The following is a 16803-nucleotide window of genomic DNA, read 5'->3' as shown; positions in this document are numbered from 1 at the left end:
CTATAATGTAGAATTCTCCCACTTTTCTGTAAGAACTAAAAATTATGCAAAGAGATCAATGGGGGTGGGGGGAAGGAGACATATGTAATGCTTTCAACAATAAAGAATTTTTTTTAAATGAAAAAAATAAATTATGCAAAGAGCTTTCTTTATCACCTTTGCATTCTCAGAAACTAAGCTTGAAGCGCAACACATAAAAAAGATCCAACAAATAATTATTAATGAATATATGATAGTGATTCTATTCATGATCAGGTTTTCTATTTATCATTCAGTGGAAAGATGTAAAACATTAAAGACAAGCCTGACACCTCTGATGGTGCAGAATAATGGAAACCTCAGCCTCTTTCTGAAACATCACGATGACTTATCAATATTTTCCCTAAGATTAGAGAAAACCCCACTTGTTCACAATCTACGTGTTGCCATTTAGAAATTGCTAATGTCTGTTTCATTGTTATTAAGTTTCGTTTTGTGAAATTATTGACCATTATGAAAATGCAAATCCTTCTATATATTTTTGCTCTGATTTGAGGCTACCAGCACTTAAATATTCTATTCTAAATTGTGTAGCAATTCAGACTACTGTTTAATGCTTGGTGTCTTGAGATCACCATCTCTGTGGTGTCTTTTGTTTATTCATCAACTGATCCCCTGAGTCCATTGTAAAGGGAGTGGGTAAAATATGGCTAGCCTGAATAACATTATTTCTGTACAAAAGATCACATCATCTAGCCCACCAAGCTTGGAAGAACATGATATAAGCTTTTATTGCAACTATAGCTTATTTTAAGTATCAAGATAGTACTTCTTTAAGTGGTGTAGGTAGAAAATTCTGGCACCCCAGATCCTTAAGGAAATTTTGTTTTGTATATAGAAATGGTTGATGTATGCCCTTTTTTGTTAATATTGTAGGGGAGCTCTTGGAATTATTTTTTATTATCAACATTTTGGATATTTGGTTAGAAAGCAAATGACAGAGATGAAGCATTGCAAAGGTTTTTGAAAAATCTCAGCACACTTATGTTTAAGCAAGTCAAAGAGGCATTGTAAAGGACATTGATAAATATCAGTCATATTTACCAAAAACGTAAGTACGCCTTTGATAGTTTCTTTCAGGAATATATTTTTGCCTCAAAAGTGTATATTTATGCTTTTTACAAGTAATCTGAAATATGTACAACACTATGTAAAAAGAAACTCAACCTCACAAATTTTACAAAATATATAAATGAGGCAAAATTTAAAATACTATAATTTACTTACTAGTATTTCATGCAACATTATTATTCATTGTGACAAATATTTTGTGGTTGATAACAGTACATGATTTTTGTGTTCTTATCTAGATATCTTCTAATACCATTTTTTAAATAATAAATTCAAGGCCACTGATATGACTCAGTGGTTGAGCATCGACCTGTGAACCAAGAGGTCATGGTTTGATCCTGGTCAGTGCACATGCCAGGGTTGAGGGTTCAACCCCCAGTGGGGGACATGCAGGGGCAGCTGATCAATGATTCTCTCTCATCATTGATGTTTCTAGCTCTCTCTTCCTATCTTAAATAAATAAAAATATATTTAGAAAATAATAATACATACAAGACACCATGTAATCATTTTTTGTACAAGATTCCAGAAACTTTATTTAATGTGCATAAATAGAAGCATATAAAGGGGGGGGGGACAGAAACAATGCAAAAAGAGAACTAATGTTTGAAAGTGGGAATGTATCCATCCCTAAATTTTATATGTAAAAATTTTGAGTAAGTTCATTAACATATTAAGTTAATTGGCTAATCCTGAGAAAATATTATTCCTTTCATAAGCTCTGAAACCCAGGAAGAACATAGAAAACAAACAAGTCATACAGACTTAGGCAGGCTGTCTAAACATTTAAGTATTTTTTTAATGATCTTAGATAACAACACATTCAAAGCTTTTAGGGAAAATAATAACTTAAACTGGAAAAATAATTAAGCAAATCTTGTATAAGGTCAAGAATTATCACTTGTTTCACTCTTCCTCAATTACCTGTAAACCACCCAATCTCACTTCTGAAATCTAATACCCTATTCCCCACCTTTCTCCTTTGTCCAAAAATGTCTTTTATACCTATTTTGTTGCCTCATTGTCTTGGGAATTTTTGTGGATTTATCAATGTCTATGTGAATACCCCATACACATGTATTAAAATATAATTAAACATAATTATCTTGAAAGCCACACATGGAATAAAAAAGGAAAAAGTAATCATCTTTGCCTCCCCAAAACTTAACTTTAATGTTGAGCTATTACCTTTTTTTTTGTTTGTTTTTGGTCTCCTCAAAAAAATAATAGGCAATATTGTGGGAGAGTTCTAAATCATTTTAGAAATAAGTGAGAACACTTGCAGTTTACAAAAATAAAATTAAGACAACTAAAAGTCCTGCTTTAATAACAGGAGCAGACTCAGGATAGGTAGGTGGTGAATAAAAATACACTCAAGAATATACTTACAATTTTACAAAAGACCATTAAACGTATTATTAACTAAAATTAGAATACCTTGCCATGCAGATATTGGAATACATTGGGTACCCTCCCATTCATTAAATACCTCTGTATACTATTATCAGAAACACATTACTGTAACAGGTGGGTAACTGACTTGTCTCCATAGATTGTAAGTTTGAATGGAGAGAAAAAAAAAGAAATGCTTATTCAAGATAATACAATTTAAAAATGTATGCCCTCGCCAGTTTGGCTCAGTGGGTAGAGCGTTGGACCACAGACTGAAGTGTCCCAGATTTGATTCCAGGCAAGAGCACATACCTGGGTTGCAGGCTCAATTCCCAGCTCTGGCCAGGGTGCATGAGGGAGGCAACCAATCTATATGTCTCTCACATAGATATTTCTCTCTGTGTGTCTCTCTCTCACCCATCTACTCTCTCTAAAAAATAAAATCAATGGAAAAATGTCCTCGGGTGAGGATTAACAACAACAACAAAAAGTATATAGAGAGCAACAAAAAATAGATATCTTCAACAACTATGTGGTATAGTAGGAAAAACTCCCAAGAGCTTTATTTTAGTAGGTAATAACCTCTTATTTTATTATTTTCAGGAATTTATCAAAATATTCAGAGGGCAAAGATGTATACTGAAATGTGTAACAATACAATGAAGAAAATACTGGATAGGAATAATGAATTAATATATGCCATAATAAATAAAATAATTTTAAAGTATTTTGTTGCTATGTACTACAAAATTATTTTTCTCTAAAAGAAAAAGACAGCAATGATTTTTTTTAAAAAAAGTGTGCATGTGTGTGCTTCTTTGTTGATGTCATAGCTTTCTTATTTCTTCATCTATTTTACAGCTAAAACTAAGAATATCATTGAAAAGCAGGAACACGATGAGAAATTACACAGAAGTAACAGAGTTTATTCTTCTTGGATTGACAAATGACCCACAGTGGCAGGTTGTACTTTTCACGTTTCTCCTTGCTAACTACATGCTCAGTGTGGCTGGGAACCTGATCATTATTGCTCTCACCTTTTCAGATCCCCATCTGCAGACTCCAATGTACTTCTTCCTTCGAAATTTCTCTGTCCTAGAAATATTATTTACATCAGTCTGCATTCCCAAATTCCTTGTCAGTATTGTGACGGGGGACAGAACCATTTCCTATAATGGATGTGTGACTCAGCTATTCTTTTTCATTTTATTTGGGGTGACCGAATTTTATTTTCTGGCTGCCATGTCCTATGACCGCTATGTGGCCATCTGCAAACCTCTACATTACACCGCCATCATGAGCAGCAAAGTCTGTATGCTTCTTGTCTTTAGCTCCTGGTTTATAGGATTGCTGATCATCTGTCCGCCAATAATTCTGCTACTGCAATTGGATTTCTGTGCCTCCAATATAATTGATCATTTCCTCTGTGACTCTTCTCCAATTCTGCAGCTTTCTTGCACAAACACTCACTTTCTAGAACTCATGGCATTTTTTTTAGCTGTTGTAACAATCATGGTCTCCTTAACACTAGTTACTCTCTCCTATGCATATATCATCCGGACAATTCTGAGAATTCCTTCCATGAGCCAAAGGAAAAAAGCTTTTTCCACTTGTTCTTCCCACATGATAGTTGTCTCCCTCTCTTATGGTAGCTGCATTTTCACGTACATTAAACCTTCTGCAAGGGAGAGGGTGACTTTAAGCAAAGGAGTAGCTGTGCTCAATACCTCAGTGGCTCCTCTCTTGAATCCTTTCATATATACACTAAGAAATCAGCAAGTGAAGCAAGCCTTCAGGAACATGGTCCAGAGAATTGCCTTTTCTTTAAATAAATGAAAGTGATTGTGTGATATGTACCCCTGAAAGCAAATCTGATTTAAAATTCTCTGTTCTTCTCTAGATAAATTCTTCAAACACCTTAATTCTTCCTTTTAGGTAGATAAGTTTATATACCATCAATGCCTAAAAACTAGGTCCTAAGTCTTTAAAGTTATATACATGATGGTAAATCTCTCACCTCTGTAATAAAATTTTAGATAAAGTAATGATCTCCATTGTTTCTCACAGTAAGGTAGATTATAAATTCATTAAAAACATGTAAAAATTGCTATCATATAAGAACTTACTAAAAACCTTATACAAATATAAAATTTATGTGAAATAAAAATATGAGTATTAATTGATATCTCTCCAATGTTTTCTTCTGTCACCAAGAAAATATGTTATATGATTAAAAGAATTATTAAAATGTCTACTTGAATTTATCAATGAGATATAGATAAAACATCAGAAAAATTAAATTAAATAGAAATTAAATAAATATGCTGTCAAATATATTATATTTGCAATTGAAAATGAGGTTGTATTGATTTTTGTATTTGTTTTCCCAGAAAAAAATAGTGAAGTTCCAGTGTAATAGAGGAAACAGAATTTGCCTTGTTTTTCCTTGATAATATTTCATAAAATAATAAATTATTTAACTAAAGATTTCCTTATATGTGCCTATCATGTTCAAAAAGGAAAACTGTGCTCTATAAAGGCAAATTAAGTTATCTTGATAAAATTCACTTTATAATCAGACTCTTTCAAATATTACAAAAAATGGTCTTTTCTATTGACATGAAGAAAATGAGAAACTCAGAATCCAGAATGGTGTGAGATATTGACTCCAGGGAGTATCATAGAAATGATAATATGTAAATTACTTATGCCTTAGGTTTGTTTTGTTTATTAGCAAATATATAGTATTATCTTTATCTTTCCATTTTCTTTTTCAAAGGTGGCTCTATCTCCCTCACTCATATCTGAGAAAATGACTACTGGAGGTCTTTGAGAACTGTAAAAATATGTTCACATCTGGTTCCCATAGTTGATGAGTCCCTCAACTCTAATGAATTACTAAAAAAAAAAAAAAAAAATGGTTGTCTTGGACAGTAGTTTTAATTCTAACTAGATATAGGGTAACTGAATTTGACTTCTTGATTTGCAGCTTGGTCTGATGTATATGTTAACATAAAAAATTCTACATATTTTCCAAGTTCACAATAGAAATGTCCTCTCTTATTGCTCATAGACAAGAATGTCCTTAAGCATTCACCTCTTTCTGACCATTGTATTTTCAAGGAATTAGTTACATTTTTTTCAAACATACTTAGCATATTACTGCCACAAAATGAAAATTAAAACCAATTGATTATTAGAGTTATCTATAAATAAATAAAACAATACAAGTTAGTATTGTTTATTAGAGTTATCTATAAATAAATAAAACAATACAAGTTTGCTTTTATAAGGTTAAACAAGTAAATAGACATGAAAAGTGAAAATCAAGAGTTTGGAAAAGCAATATGCAAATGTTAACTAAATGAATGTACGTTATATGTATGATACATATGATAAACTAAATGAATGTACATTATACGTATGATACATATGATAGACACTGGGGGTAGGTCCCTCAACCCGGCCTGCACCCTTTCACAGTCTGGGACCCCTCGGGGGATGTCTGCCTACCAGCTTAGGCCCGATCCCCAGCAGTCCAGAGCTCTCACAGTCTGGGACACCTCGTTCCTTACCGCCTGCCTGTAGCAGAGGCAGGAGAGGCTCCCACTTCAGCTGCTGCACTCGCCAGCCATGAGCCTGGCTTCTGGCTGAGCAGTGCTCCCCCCTGTGGGAGCTCACTGACCACCAGGGGGCAGCTCCTGCATTGAGTGTCTGCCCCCTGGTGGTCAGTGAGCATCATAGCAACCAGTTGTTCCGCCGTTCAGTTGATTTGCATATTAGGGTTTTATTATATAGGATGGGTATGTAGGTAGACAGGAGAGAAATAAAGAGAGGAAAATAAGAGGGTAAGAAAAGTTGATCCTGTTGAACAATAGGAAATTATTTAAAGAAGTTGATTATCATATTCTAAGTCAATAAATGTAGACATGAAAATCACTATAAATCTTTCCAAAAGAATTATTTTTATGCTTTAAAGTAAAATGCTATGTTTTTATTGATTTTTAGAGAGAGAAGAAGGGAAAGGGAGAAAGAGAGAAGCATTGATGTGAGAGCAGAACATCAATCGGCTGCTTCCCCCTATTGAGGATCCAGCCAGCAACCCAGGCATGTGCCCTGGCCATGAATTGAACTGGCATCCTCTTGGTGCATGGGATGATGTCCAACCAACTGAGCCACACCAGCCAGGGCAAAGTAAAATACTATTTTGAAGTATTGTGAAACAATAAAGTTTTGATTACAAATGTGATGTGTGGTGAGAAATATATCAGATATATTTTGGAAGTCATGTTTTTAGAGGGTTTCAAAAGGTACACTCATATTTAACATCACATTACAATATTTCAAAAATACTTTTCCTTTCTTTAACCATAGGAAAAATTATATGTATGTAATGATCACACAAAATACATTTGTGCCATAACATTTTTTAATTACATGGAATTGCTGTCACATTATTGTGTTGTGATGATAGAAAACAAAGTTATTTTCATTGGTGAATAATCATCTTGAAAGTTGACTCTGACAAGCATAAAGTTAAATAGTCACTTAAAATAAAAGTTTATCAATATTATTGTCAATTTGAACTTCATTAACTCATATTCCCAAGGGTCATTCCTCAAATTCTGGATACTACAGAATGCTCTCAACAGGGTGGTAATCATTCATGGACTGTTGAGTCCCTTGGTATCAAAATAACAAGTGACGATTGGCTGAAGAAAACGTTATAATCATTAAAAGCTACTGATCATAAAATCTCAATAGCAATCAAGCAATAAGAAAATTTTGGGAGGAGGCGGAAGAAGATGGCTGCCGACGGGAAGGCAGACTGCAAGATAGTGCGTGAGTAAGAGAACGAAGAAAGAGTGTGTGGTCACACGGGGAGTGTTTGTTTGTGAGTTGAGAGACATCTATACTCCAGGGGACTGTGGGGGACAGCCGGACGGGTTCCCCTGAACAGGCAGCCTCCACTGCTGCTGGGATCCCTCCCGGAGCAACCAGCTCAGACGCGGAGACCGGGTCATATTGAAGGGGAAAGTGGATGTTGTCAGAAGCCTGATAACCCCAAGAATCTACAACACCGGCATCCAGTGAACAGTGGCGAACCCTGGAACACCGCTTCCCAAGTGGCGTGAGCACACGGATTCGGAGGAGCTCTGCGCCTCCTCACGGAAAGGTCTGATTTCACCTGGGATAAGGAGAGGTCTGTGGTCTGGGCAGGAGAGAGAAATGCGCACGCAGGGAAGTCTGCGCCCAGAAAGAACCCGCGGCCTTTGGGGCTGGTGTGATCCGTGAGTGTGGGAGGGGATCCACGAGGCTGCTAACGAAGGGAACTCTAGAAAGCAGCCCATAGCTGAACTGGGCATAAAAGGGCAGTGTAGGGATTTTAACAGTGTGCCAGCTGCTTGGACCCAAGGGGAAAAAGGACTGCGCGTACTTGCACCACAGTGACAGAGAGCGCACACTTGCTCTGGCTCTTTTTTTTTTTTTTTTTCCTCTTTAAACCCTTGCTTTTGATTGCTAAGCCCAATACATAGGATCACCCAATTGGGGACACTCTGGGAGACTGCAGGGGAAAGGTGTTTTTGTGGAACCTGGGGTTCAGAGCAGGGAATAACGATCAGAGAACCAGCTCTGGGGCAGCCCATTTCTCCAAACCGGTATTAAGTGCCACGGGGAAAACAAAATCTAAACACTAGCTAGAGAGGACCTAAAGACCTGGAGGTCCTCTGCCACCCAGAAACACTGCCACCCAGGGGTTGATTCACAAATTGACTCTTGTGTAAACACAAATAAAGGAGTATAAGAAACAATGAAGTACTACCTGCTTGAAAATCAGGACTGTGGCCTACAACACTGAGGAGCAGTGGAATGCAGGGAACTTCAATACTGTCCTGACTAGGAAACAGGCATGCCAATCAGAACAGTAGAGGAACTGAATAACCTTCACTAATGCACATTTTTATTTTCATTTTTATTTTTTTCATCTTTTACTTAAGAAACTAATTTTTTTTCTTTTTCCTCACTGGATTTTACCTTTTTAATTATGACACTTTTATTTTTAACCAGTATTATTACTACTACTATTTTACCTTTTTTTTAAAGTGTCATTTTATTTTCTCTTTATTTTATTATGGGATTAGTGTTCTACATTCTATTTTCATCTTTCCTTTAGCACCATTTTACTCTATCTCAACTTTACCTTTATGCCAACACTCCCTTCCTCATTTTTCCCCTTTTGTTGTCCTGTTTCTCTTATCTTATTCCTGCTTTAGATTTTCCCTATTTCTTCTTTTTACCCACTGTTAAAATTTCACCGTACTTATATATCTAATTTCCAATCCCCTGCTCTAAGTCCATACACACCTCTCTCTTCTCTTTCTTCACTATCCAAATGTTTTTCTCTCTGCCCTTTTGTTCTTATTTGTTTGATTGTTGATTATATTGGTTTTCTATGCTTGTTTGTGAGATTGTTTCACTTTTTCTTCTTGTTTTTTTTGTTTTGTTTTTGTTTGTTTTTTGCTTCTGTTTTCCCTCGCCTTGCCTAATATTAGTTGTTCTTTGTAGTTTGCATTCATCTTTAGGTATTTGTTGCTGCCATATGCTGGGATTAGTGGCTGTTCTATTGGCGTTTACTCCCCATATAAATAGATTTTTTTCCCTCTTCTTTTTTATTCTCTTTCTTTTCTCTCTTACTTTTTTTTTCCTTTTCCCAGTTTCATTTTTGCACTCATTTTTTTTTCTGTCTTTTTTCTTTTTTTTCTCTTCTTCTTTCATTCTTATCTTCTAATTCTCTTTTCTCTGGTGGTCACCTTTATTTGGGGTTAATAGTATCATGAATATATTTGTGTTCAGTGCTATATGCATTGTGCCTTGTTGTGTTGTATTTTGTGCCTTTAAATCAACGCAGGAGAGAGAGAACTACATAACCAAACACCTGGAGAAGAAAGATCATGGGGAGACAAGAAACAGCCCTCATATGAAAGAAAAGCAGGCATCACCAGTAAGGTAGTAAACAAAATGGAGGCAAGCACCCTGTCAGAAAAAGAATTCAGAGAAATGGTCATAAGGTGGATGAAAAGAAGGAAAGACAATTCAACAATATGAGTAAGAACCAAGAGGAAATGAAGAGGAACCAAGAAGAAATAAAAAATGACATTACTGCTATAAAGAATTCAATAGAAAGACTCAACAGTAGACTAGAAGAAGCAGAGGACCGCATCAGAAAGCTAGAAGACAAGGTAGGAAAAAATACCCAAACTGAGCAGCTTCTAGAAAACAAAAATTAAAAAGCAGGAGGAGAGAGTAAGGGAACTTTGGGACAACACAAAACAAAACAACATCCGCATAATAGAGGAGCCAGAAGGAGAGGAAACTGAGCAAGGAATGGAAAACCTGTTTGAAGAAATAATGACAGAAAACTTCCCTGATATAGGGAAGAAAAAACTCACACAAATCCAAGAAGCTCACAGAATCCCAAACAAAATGAACCCCAAAGACCAACCCCAAGGCACATCATAATTAAATTGGCCAACTCCAACAACAGAGTAAGAATCTTAAAAGCGGCCAGTGAGAGACAGAAAGTTACCTACAAAGGATCCCCCATCAGACTAGTGACAGGTTTCTCAACAGAAACAAATCAGGCAAGAAGGGAATGAAATGGAATATACAAAGTCATGCAAAGGAAGGGTCTGAATCAAAGAATACTGTACCCAGCAAGGCTATCAATAAAACTTGAGGGTGAAATCAGAGCTTCACAGGCAAAAAAGGACTAAGGGAGTTTATTAACAACAAACCAGCAATGCAAGAAATGCTAAAGGGTTTGCTGAGAAAAGAAGAAATAGGAAGCGAAGAAGAACATAGGGGTAAAGAATAAATGAGAACAAACAAGTACCTATCAATAATAACTTTAAATATAAATGGATTAAATGCCCCAATCATAAGACATAGGGTAACAGAGTGGATAAAAAACATGACCCATATATCTGCTTTCTACAGGAAACCAACCTCAGAAAAAAAGATGCACACAGACTGATGGTGAAAGGATGGAAAAAGGTTTTTCGGGCAAATGAAAATGAAAAAAACAACTGGGGTAACAATACTTACATCTGAAAAATTATATCTAAAAGTGAAGGACATAAAAAGAGATAAGGAAGGTCACTTCATAATACTATAGGGAGCAATCCAACAAGAAGAAATAACTCTGGTAAACATATACGACCCAAATACATAAAAAAAAAACTTCTGGAAGATATCAAGGGAGAGATTGACAGCAATACAATCATACTGGGGGACTTTAATACCCCACTATCACCATTGGAAAAATCCTCTAAACAAAAAATCAGCAAAGAAAAATCAATCCTAAATGACTCACTAGATCAGATGGAATTAATAGACATCTTCAGAACATTTCACCCCAAAGCCACAGAATATACATTCTTCTCAAGTGCACATGGGTCATTTTCAAAGATAGACCATATATTGGGTCACAGGCAAAGTCTCTTCAAATTCCAGAAGATAGAAATCATATCAAGCATCTTCTCAGATCACAGTGGCATAAAACTGGAAATCAACTACAATAAAAACAATCCAAAAGAATCAAACACCTGGAGACTAAATACTATGCTATTAAACAATGACTGGGTTACCAGAGAGATCAAAAAAGAAATAAAAAACATCATGGCAACAAACGACAATGAAAACACAACAATCCAAAATCTATGGGACACAGCGAAAGCAGTCCTGAGAGGGAACTTTATAGCTCTACAGGCCTACCTAAAAAACAAACAAACAAACAAACAAACAAGAAAAAATGGTAATAAATCATCTAACCCTTCAACTTAAAGAATTACATAGAGCGCAACAAGAAAAGCCCAGAGTGAGCAGAAGGAAGGAGATAATAAAGATCAGAGTAGAAATGAATGACATAGAGACCAAAAAAAAAAACACAACAAGAATACATAAGATCAATGAAACCAAGAGCTGGTTCTTTGAAAGGATAAATAAGATTGATGAACCTCTAGCCAGGCACACCAAGAAGCAAATAGAGAGGACCCAAAAAAACAAAATCAGAAATGAAAGAGGAGAAATAACAATAGACCTCACAGAAATACAAAGGATTGTTAAAAAATACTATGAATAACTCTATTCCAACAAACTGGACAACCTGGAGGAAATGAACATATTCCTAAAAAAATACAACCTTCCAAAACTCAATCAGGAAGAATCTAAAAATCTCAATAGGCCAATAACTATGGAAGAAATTGAAGCAGTCATCAAAAAGCTTCCAGCAAACAAAAGCCCAGGGCCAGACAGATTCACAGGGGAGTTTTACCAAACATTCAAGGAAGAACTAAAATCTATCCTTCTCAGACTATTCCACAAAATTCAAGAGGAAGGAACACTTTCAAGCTCATTCTATGAAGCCAGCATTACCCTAATACCAAAACCAGATAAAGACAACACAATGAAGAGAATTACAGGCCAATATCCCTCATGAACATAGATGCCAACATCCTCAACAAAATACTAGCAAATCAGATCCAGCAGTACATCAGAAAGATCATACACCATGACCAAGTAGGATTTATCCCAGGAATGCAAGGATGGTACAATATCCGCAAATCAATAAACATGATATATCACATAAACAAATTGAGAGATAAAAACCATATAGTCATATCAATTGATGCAGAAAAATCATTTGACAAAATCCAACATCCTTTCTTGATAAAAACTCTCAGCAAGGTGGGAATAGAAGGAGCATATCTCAACATAATAAAAGCCATATATGACAAAACCACAGCCAACATCATACTCAATGGGCAAAAAATAAAACCATTTCCCCTAAGAACAGGAACAAGACAGGGATGCCTACTCTCACCACTCCTGTTCAACATAGTATTAGAAGTATTAGTCATTGCTATTAGACAAGAAGAAGAAATAAAATGCATCCAAATTGGAAAATAAGAAGTAAAACTGTCCTTATATGCAGATGACATGATATTGTACATAAAATACCCTAAAGACTACACCAAAAAAACTATTAGATTTAATAAATGAATTTGGCAATGTAGCAGGATACAAAATTAATGCCAAAAAATCTATGGCATTTCTATACACCAATAGTGAACTTACAGAAAGAGAGACTAAAAAAGCAATCCCATTTACCATCACACCAAAAACATTAAGATACCTAGGAATAAACTTAACTAAGGAGGTAAAAGACCTATACGCGGAAAACTACAGGACACTGAAAAAAAGAGATAGAGGAAGACATAAACAGATGGAAGAACATACTATGTTCATGGATTGGTAGAATCAACATCATTCAAATGTCCATACTACCCAAAGTAATCTATAGATTCAATGCACTCCCCATTAAAATACCAATAGCATATTTCAAAGACCTAGAAAGAACTCTCCAAAAATTCATCTGGAATAAAAACAGACCCCGAATAGCCACAGCAATGCTGAGAAAGATAACAAAGTAGGTGGGAGCTCAATAGCAGATTTCAAGCTGTATTGCAAAGCCCCTGTTCTCAAAACAGCCTGGTACTGGCACAAGAACAGACATATAGATCAATGAAATAGAATAGAGAACCCAGAAATCGATTCAAACCACTATGCTCAATTAATATTTGACAAAGGAGGCAAGAGCATACAATGGAGTCAAGACAGTCTCTTCAATAAATGGTGTTGGGAAAATGGGACAGATACATGCAAAAAAAAAAAAATGAAACTAGACCACCAACTTACACCATACACAAAAATAAACTCAAAATGGATAAAGGACTTAAACATAAGACAGAAAACCACAAAAATACTAGAGGAATCCACAGACTGCAAAATCTCAGATATATGCCTAAGCAATTTCTTCACCGATACCACTCCTAGGGCAATGGAAACTAAAGAGCAAGTAAACAAATGGGACTACATCAAAATAAAAAGCTTTAGCACAGCAAAGGAAACCATCAAGAAAACAACAAGAAACCCCACAGTATGGGAGAACATATTTGCCAATGTTATCACTGATAAAGGTTTAATCTCCAACATTTACAGGGAACTCATACAACCTAATAAAGGGAAGATAAATGATCCAATTAAAAAATGGGCAATGGACCTAAATAGATACTTTTGGAAAAAAGACAGAAGGAAGGCCAAGAGACATATGAAAACATGCTCAAAGTCAATAATTATCCAAGAGATGCAAATCAAAACGACAATGCAGTATCATCTCACACCTGTCAGAATGCCTATCATCAACAAATCAACAAATTACAAGTGCTAGCGATGATGCAAAGAAAAAGGAACCCTGGTGCACTGCTGGTGGGTATGCAGACTGGTGCATCTACTGTGGGGAAAATTATGGAGTTTCCTCAAAAAGCTAAAAATGGAACTCCCAGTTGACCCAGTAATCCCACTTCTAGGAATATATCCCAAGAAACTAGAAACACTAATCAGTAAGGATATATGCACTCCTATGTTCATAACAGCATAATTCACCATAGCTAAGATTTGGAAACAGCCTAAATTCCCATCAGCAGATGAGTGGATCAGAAAACCATGGTACATCTACACAATGGAATACTATGCTGCTATAAAAAGAAGGAATTCCTACTATTTGCAGCAGCATGGATGGAACTGGAGAGCATTATGCTAAGTTAAATAAGCCAGGCAATGAAAGAAAAATACCACATGATCTCACTCATTATGGAAAATAAAGAACATTATAACCTGATGAACAAAAAGATAGTTACAGAGGCAGTAAAGCATAGAACAGATGGTCAAATTACAGCGGGGAGGTTGGGGAATGTTGGAGAGGGGAGGAAAGAGATCAACCAAAGGATTTGTATGCATGCATATAAGCACAACCAATGGACACAAGACACTGGGGGTGTGGATCAGGGCATGAGACAGGGGGTAGGGGAGGCTGCGGGAAGGTCAATGGGGAGAAAAAAGGAGATATATGTACTACTATTTGTAATATTTTAAACGATAAAAAATAAATATATAAAGTAGACAATCCTTTACTAAATATAAAGAATTATGCACCAGGCAATTTTTCAATAAAAATGTTTTATAATTATTGGTCTTGGTACTATTCTAAAAGAGAAATTCAAACACTTCAAATATATATATTGAATTTTGAATCAGGAGTTACACAAAATTTTCTCTATTTCTGAATTTAATCTGTTTAATCTGTAGTCACATTCAGAATCGAATGAATTATTTTGCAATCACTTTGAATAAAAACAAGAAAAATACTGAAAATATTCCCTTTCTATGAATTCTGCAAGTTTTCTGTTTGCTGATGTGTTGTGAAAATTTTCTTTTGTATCATTCACCAAAAATGTAAGTCCAGGAAATACAAATATATAATTCTAAGGACAAAGAGAATTCAACTTTGGCATCTATAGAAAACATATTGAAAATAAAATGTATCAGATTCCAATTGTCTATTAGGAAAAATTAGATAAAAATAATAGAACAATATTTGAACCTTGCTTGCTAAAAAAAAAAAAGAAAAAGAAGAGATAATACATGTCTACCTGGAAAAACAGATTTTTCAGGTAAACCAACCTCATGAGTTTTATCTTTATATATTAGTCTTTCAATTTTTACTGTATTTTGATGTAGTGCCTATCTACTAACTATATCATGCCTAAAATGTACATTCAATATACTTTTACTAACAAATGAAATGTTTAAGTAGGTCATTTTTTATCCTTGTGGCCTTTTCCTCTTGCTATTATCTGCTTCTTCACAAGTTTACATATAACTGAATTATATTGCCTTGGCATTTATTCCAGTAAAAATAAAATAACAGTTGCCTGGCCGGCATATCTCAGTTGCATCAACCTATGAACAGGAGGTTATGGTTCAATTCCTGGTCAGGGCACCTGCCCAGTTTGTGGGCTGGATTGTCAGTAGGGAGCATGCAGGAGGCAGTTTTCAATGATTCTCTCATCATTGATGTTTCTATCTTTCTCGCCCTTTACTTTCTTTTCTGAAATCAATAAAAATATATTTAAAATTATTTATCTGTATACAAATGAGTTTATTTGGGGTCTCTCAATTCTGTTTCATTGGTCTGTGTGTCTTTCTGCCAACACCATGCTGTTTTGATTATTGTATCTTGGTAATTCGAAGTGAGGAAATGTGACACCTCTGACTTTGTTCTTTTTTCTCAGGATTGCTTTGGCTATTTGGGGTCTTTTGTGGTTCCAGACCAATATGATGATTTTTTTTTGTTCTGTTTCTTTTTAAAACGTTATTGGGACTTTGATGGGGATCACATTAAATATGTATATTGCTTTGGGTGATATGACTGTTTTTAACTATGTTGGTACTTCCAATCCATGAGCATGGGATATCTTTGCATTTCATTGTGTTTTTTTCAATCTCTTTTAATAATTCTTTGTAGAAGTCAGCATACAGGTATTTCACACCCTTTATTTCTAGATGGTTTTTTTTCTTCGTGCAATTGTAAAAGGAATTGCTTTTTTTGTTTGTTTTTTGAAATTTCATTGTTACTGTATAGGAATGCATTAGATTTCTGTACATTGACTTTGTATCCTGAAACTTTACTGTATTTGTTTATTGTTTCTAATAGTATTTTTTTGAGTGGCGTGTTTAGGGTTTTCTACATAAAATCATGGCATCTGCAAAAAGTGACACTTTAACTTCTTTTTCAATTTGGATGCCTTTTATTTTTTTCTCTTGCTTTATTGCTCTGGCTAGGATTTCCTGGATTCTGGTCAATAAGAATGGGAAAGTGTACCTCCTTGTCTTGTTCCTTAGAGGAAGCTTACACTTTTCACCTTTAGCATATATTAGCTGAGGGTTTGTCATATATGGCCTTTATTAAGTTGAGGCACTTTCCTTCTATGCCCATGTTCTTGAGTGTTTTAATCATAAATGGATGTTGCACCTGTTGATAAGATCATAGTATTTTTCCTTTATCTTGTTAACATGGTATATTACATTGATTGATTTGAGTCTGCCGAACCACCCTGGTGCCCCTGCAATGAACCCCATTTGATCATGATGTATTCTTTAATGTTTTATTGGATTCGTTTTACTAGTATTTTGTTTAGAATTTTTGCATCTGTGTTAATCAGAGGAACTGCTCTCTTAGGGTTTCTGTGCGTGTGTTATCCTTGCCAGATTTTGGTTTTGATGGCATGGCCAAGTAGTCTAAGGTGCTGGGTTTAAACTCCTCATTGTTATTTGTACTCTACACCACTCTGATCTTTAATGTTTAAAAAAATAATTTTCCAAGGATACCTAATTAAAATT

The 16803-nt window shown here is 35.3% G+C and overlaps 1 protein-coding gene across 1 annotated transcript; it reads left to right on the top strand.

Annotated features, from left to right (window-relative positions):
• Nucleotides 1-3399: 3399 nt before the first annotated feature.
• Nucleotides 3400-4338, top strand: LOC103304543 (olfactory receptor 6C75). Its single transcript, XM_008161407.2, has one exon. The coding sequence runs from the start codon at nt 3400-3402 to the stop codon at nt 4336-4338; it is 939 nt and encodes a 312-aa protein (XP_008159629.2).
• Nucleotides 4339-16803: the final 12465 nt, after the last annotated feature.

This window comes from Eptesicus fuscus, chromosome 7 (genome assembly GCF_027574615.1).
Source record: "Eptesicus fuscus isolate TK198812 chromosome 7, DD_ASM_mEF_20220401, whole genome shotgun sequence".
NCBI lineage: Eukaryota > Metazoa > Chordata > Mammalia > Chiroptera > Vespertilionidae > Eptesicus > Eptesicus fuscus.
This window is presented reverse-complemented; position numbering and strand designations above follow the sequence as displayed.

Bases quoted from the DNA above. Each gene is read 5' to 3' on its own strand.
- LOC103304543 (XM_008161407.2), top strand. From the start codon at position 3,400: ATGAGAAATTACACAGAAGTAACAGAGTTTATTCTTCTTGGATTGACA.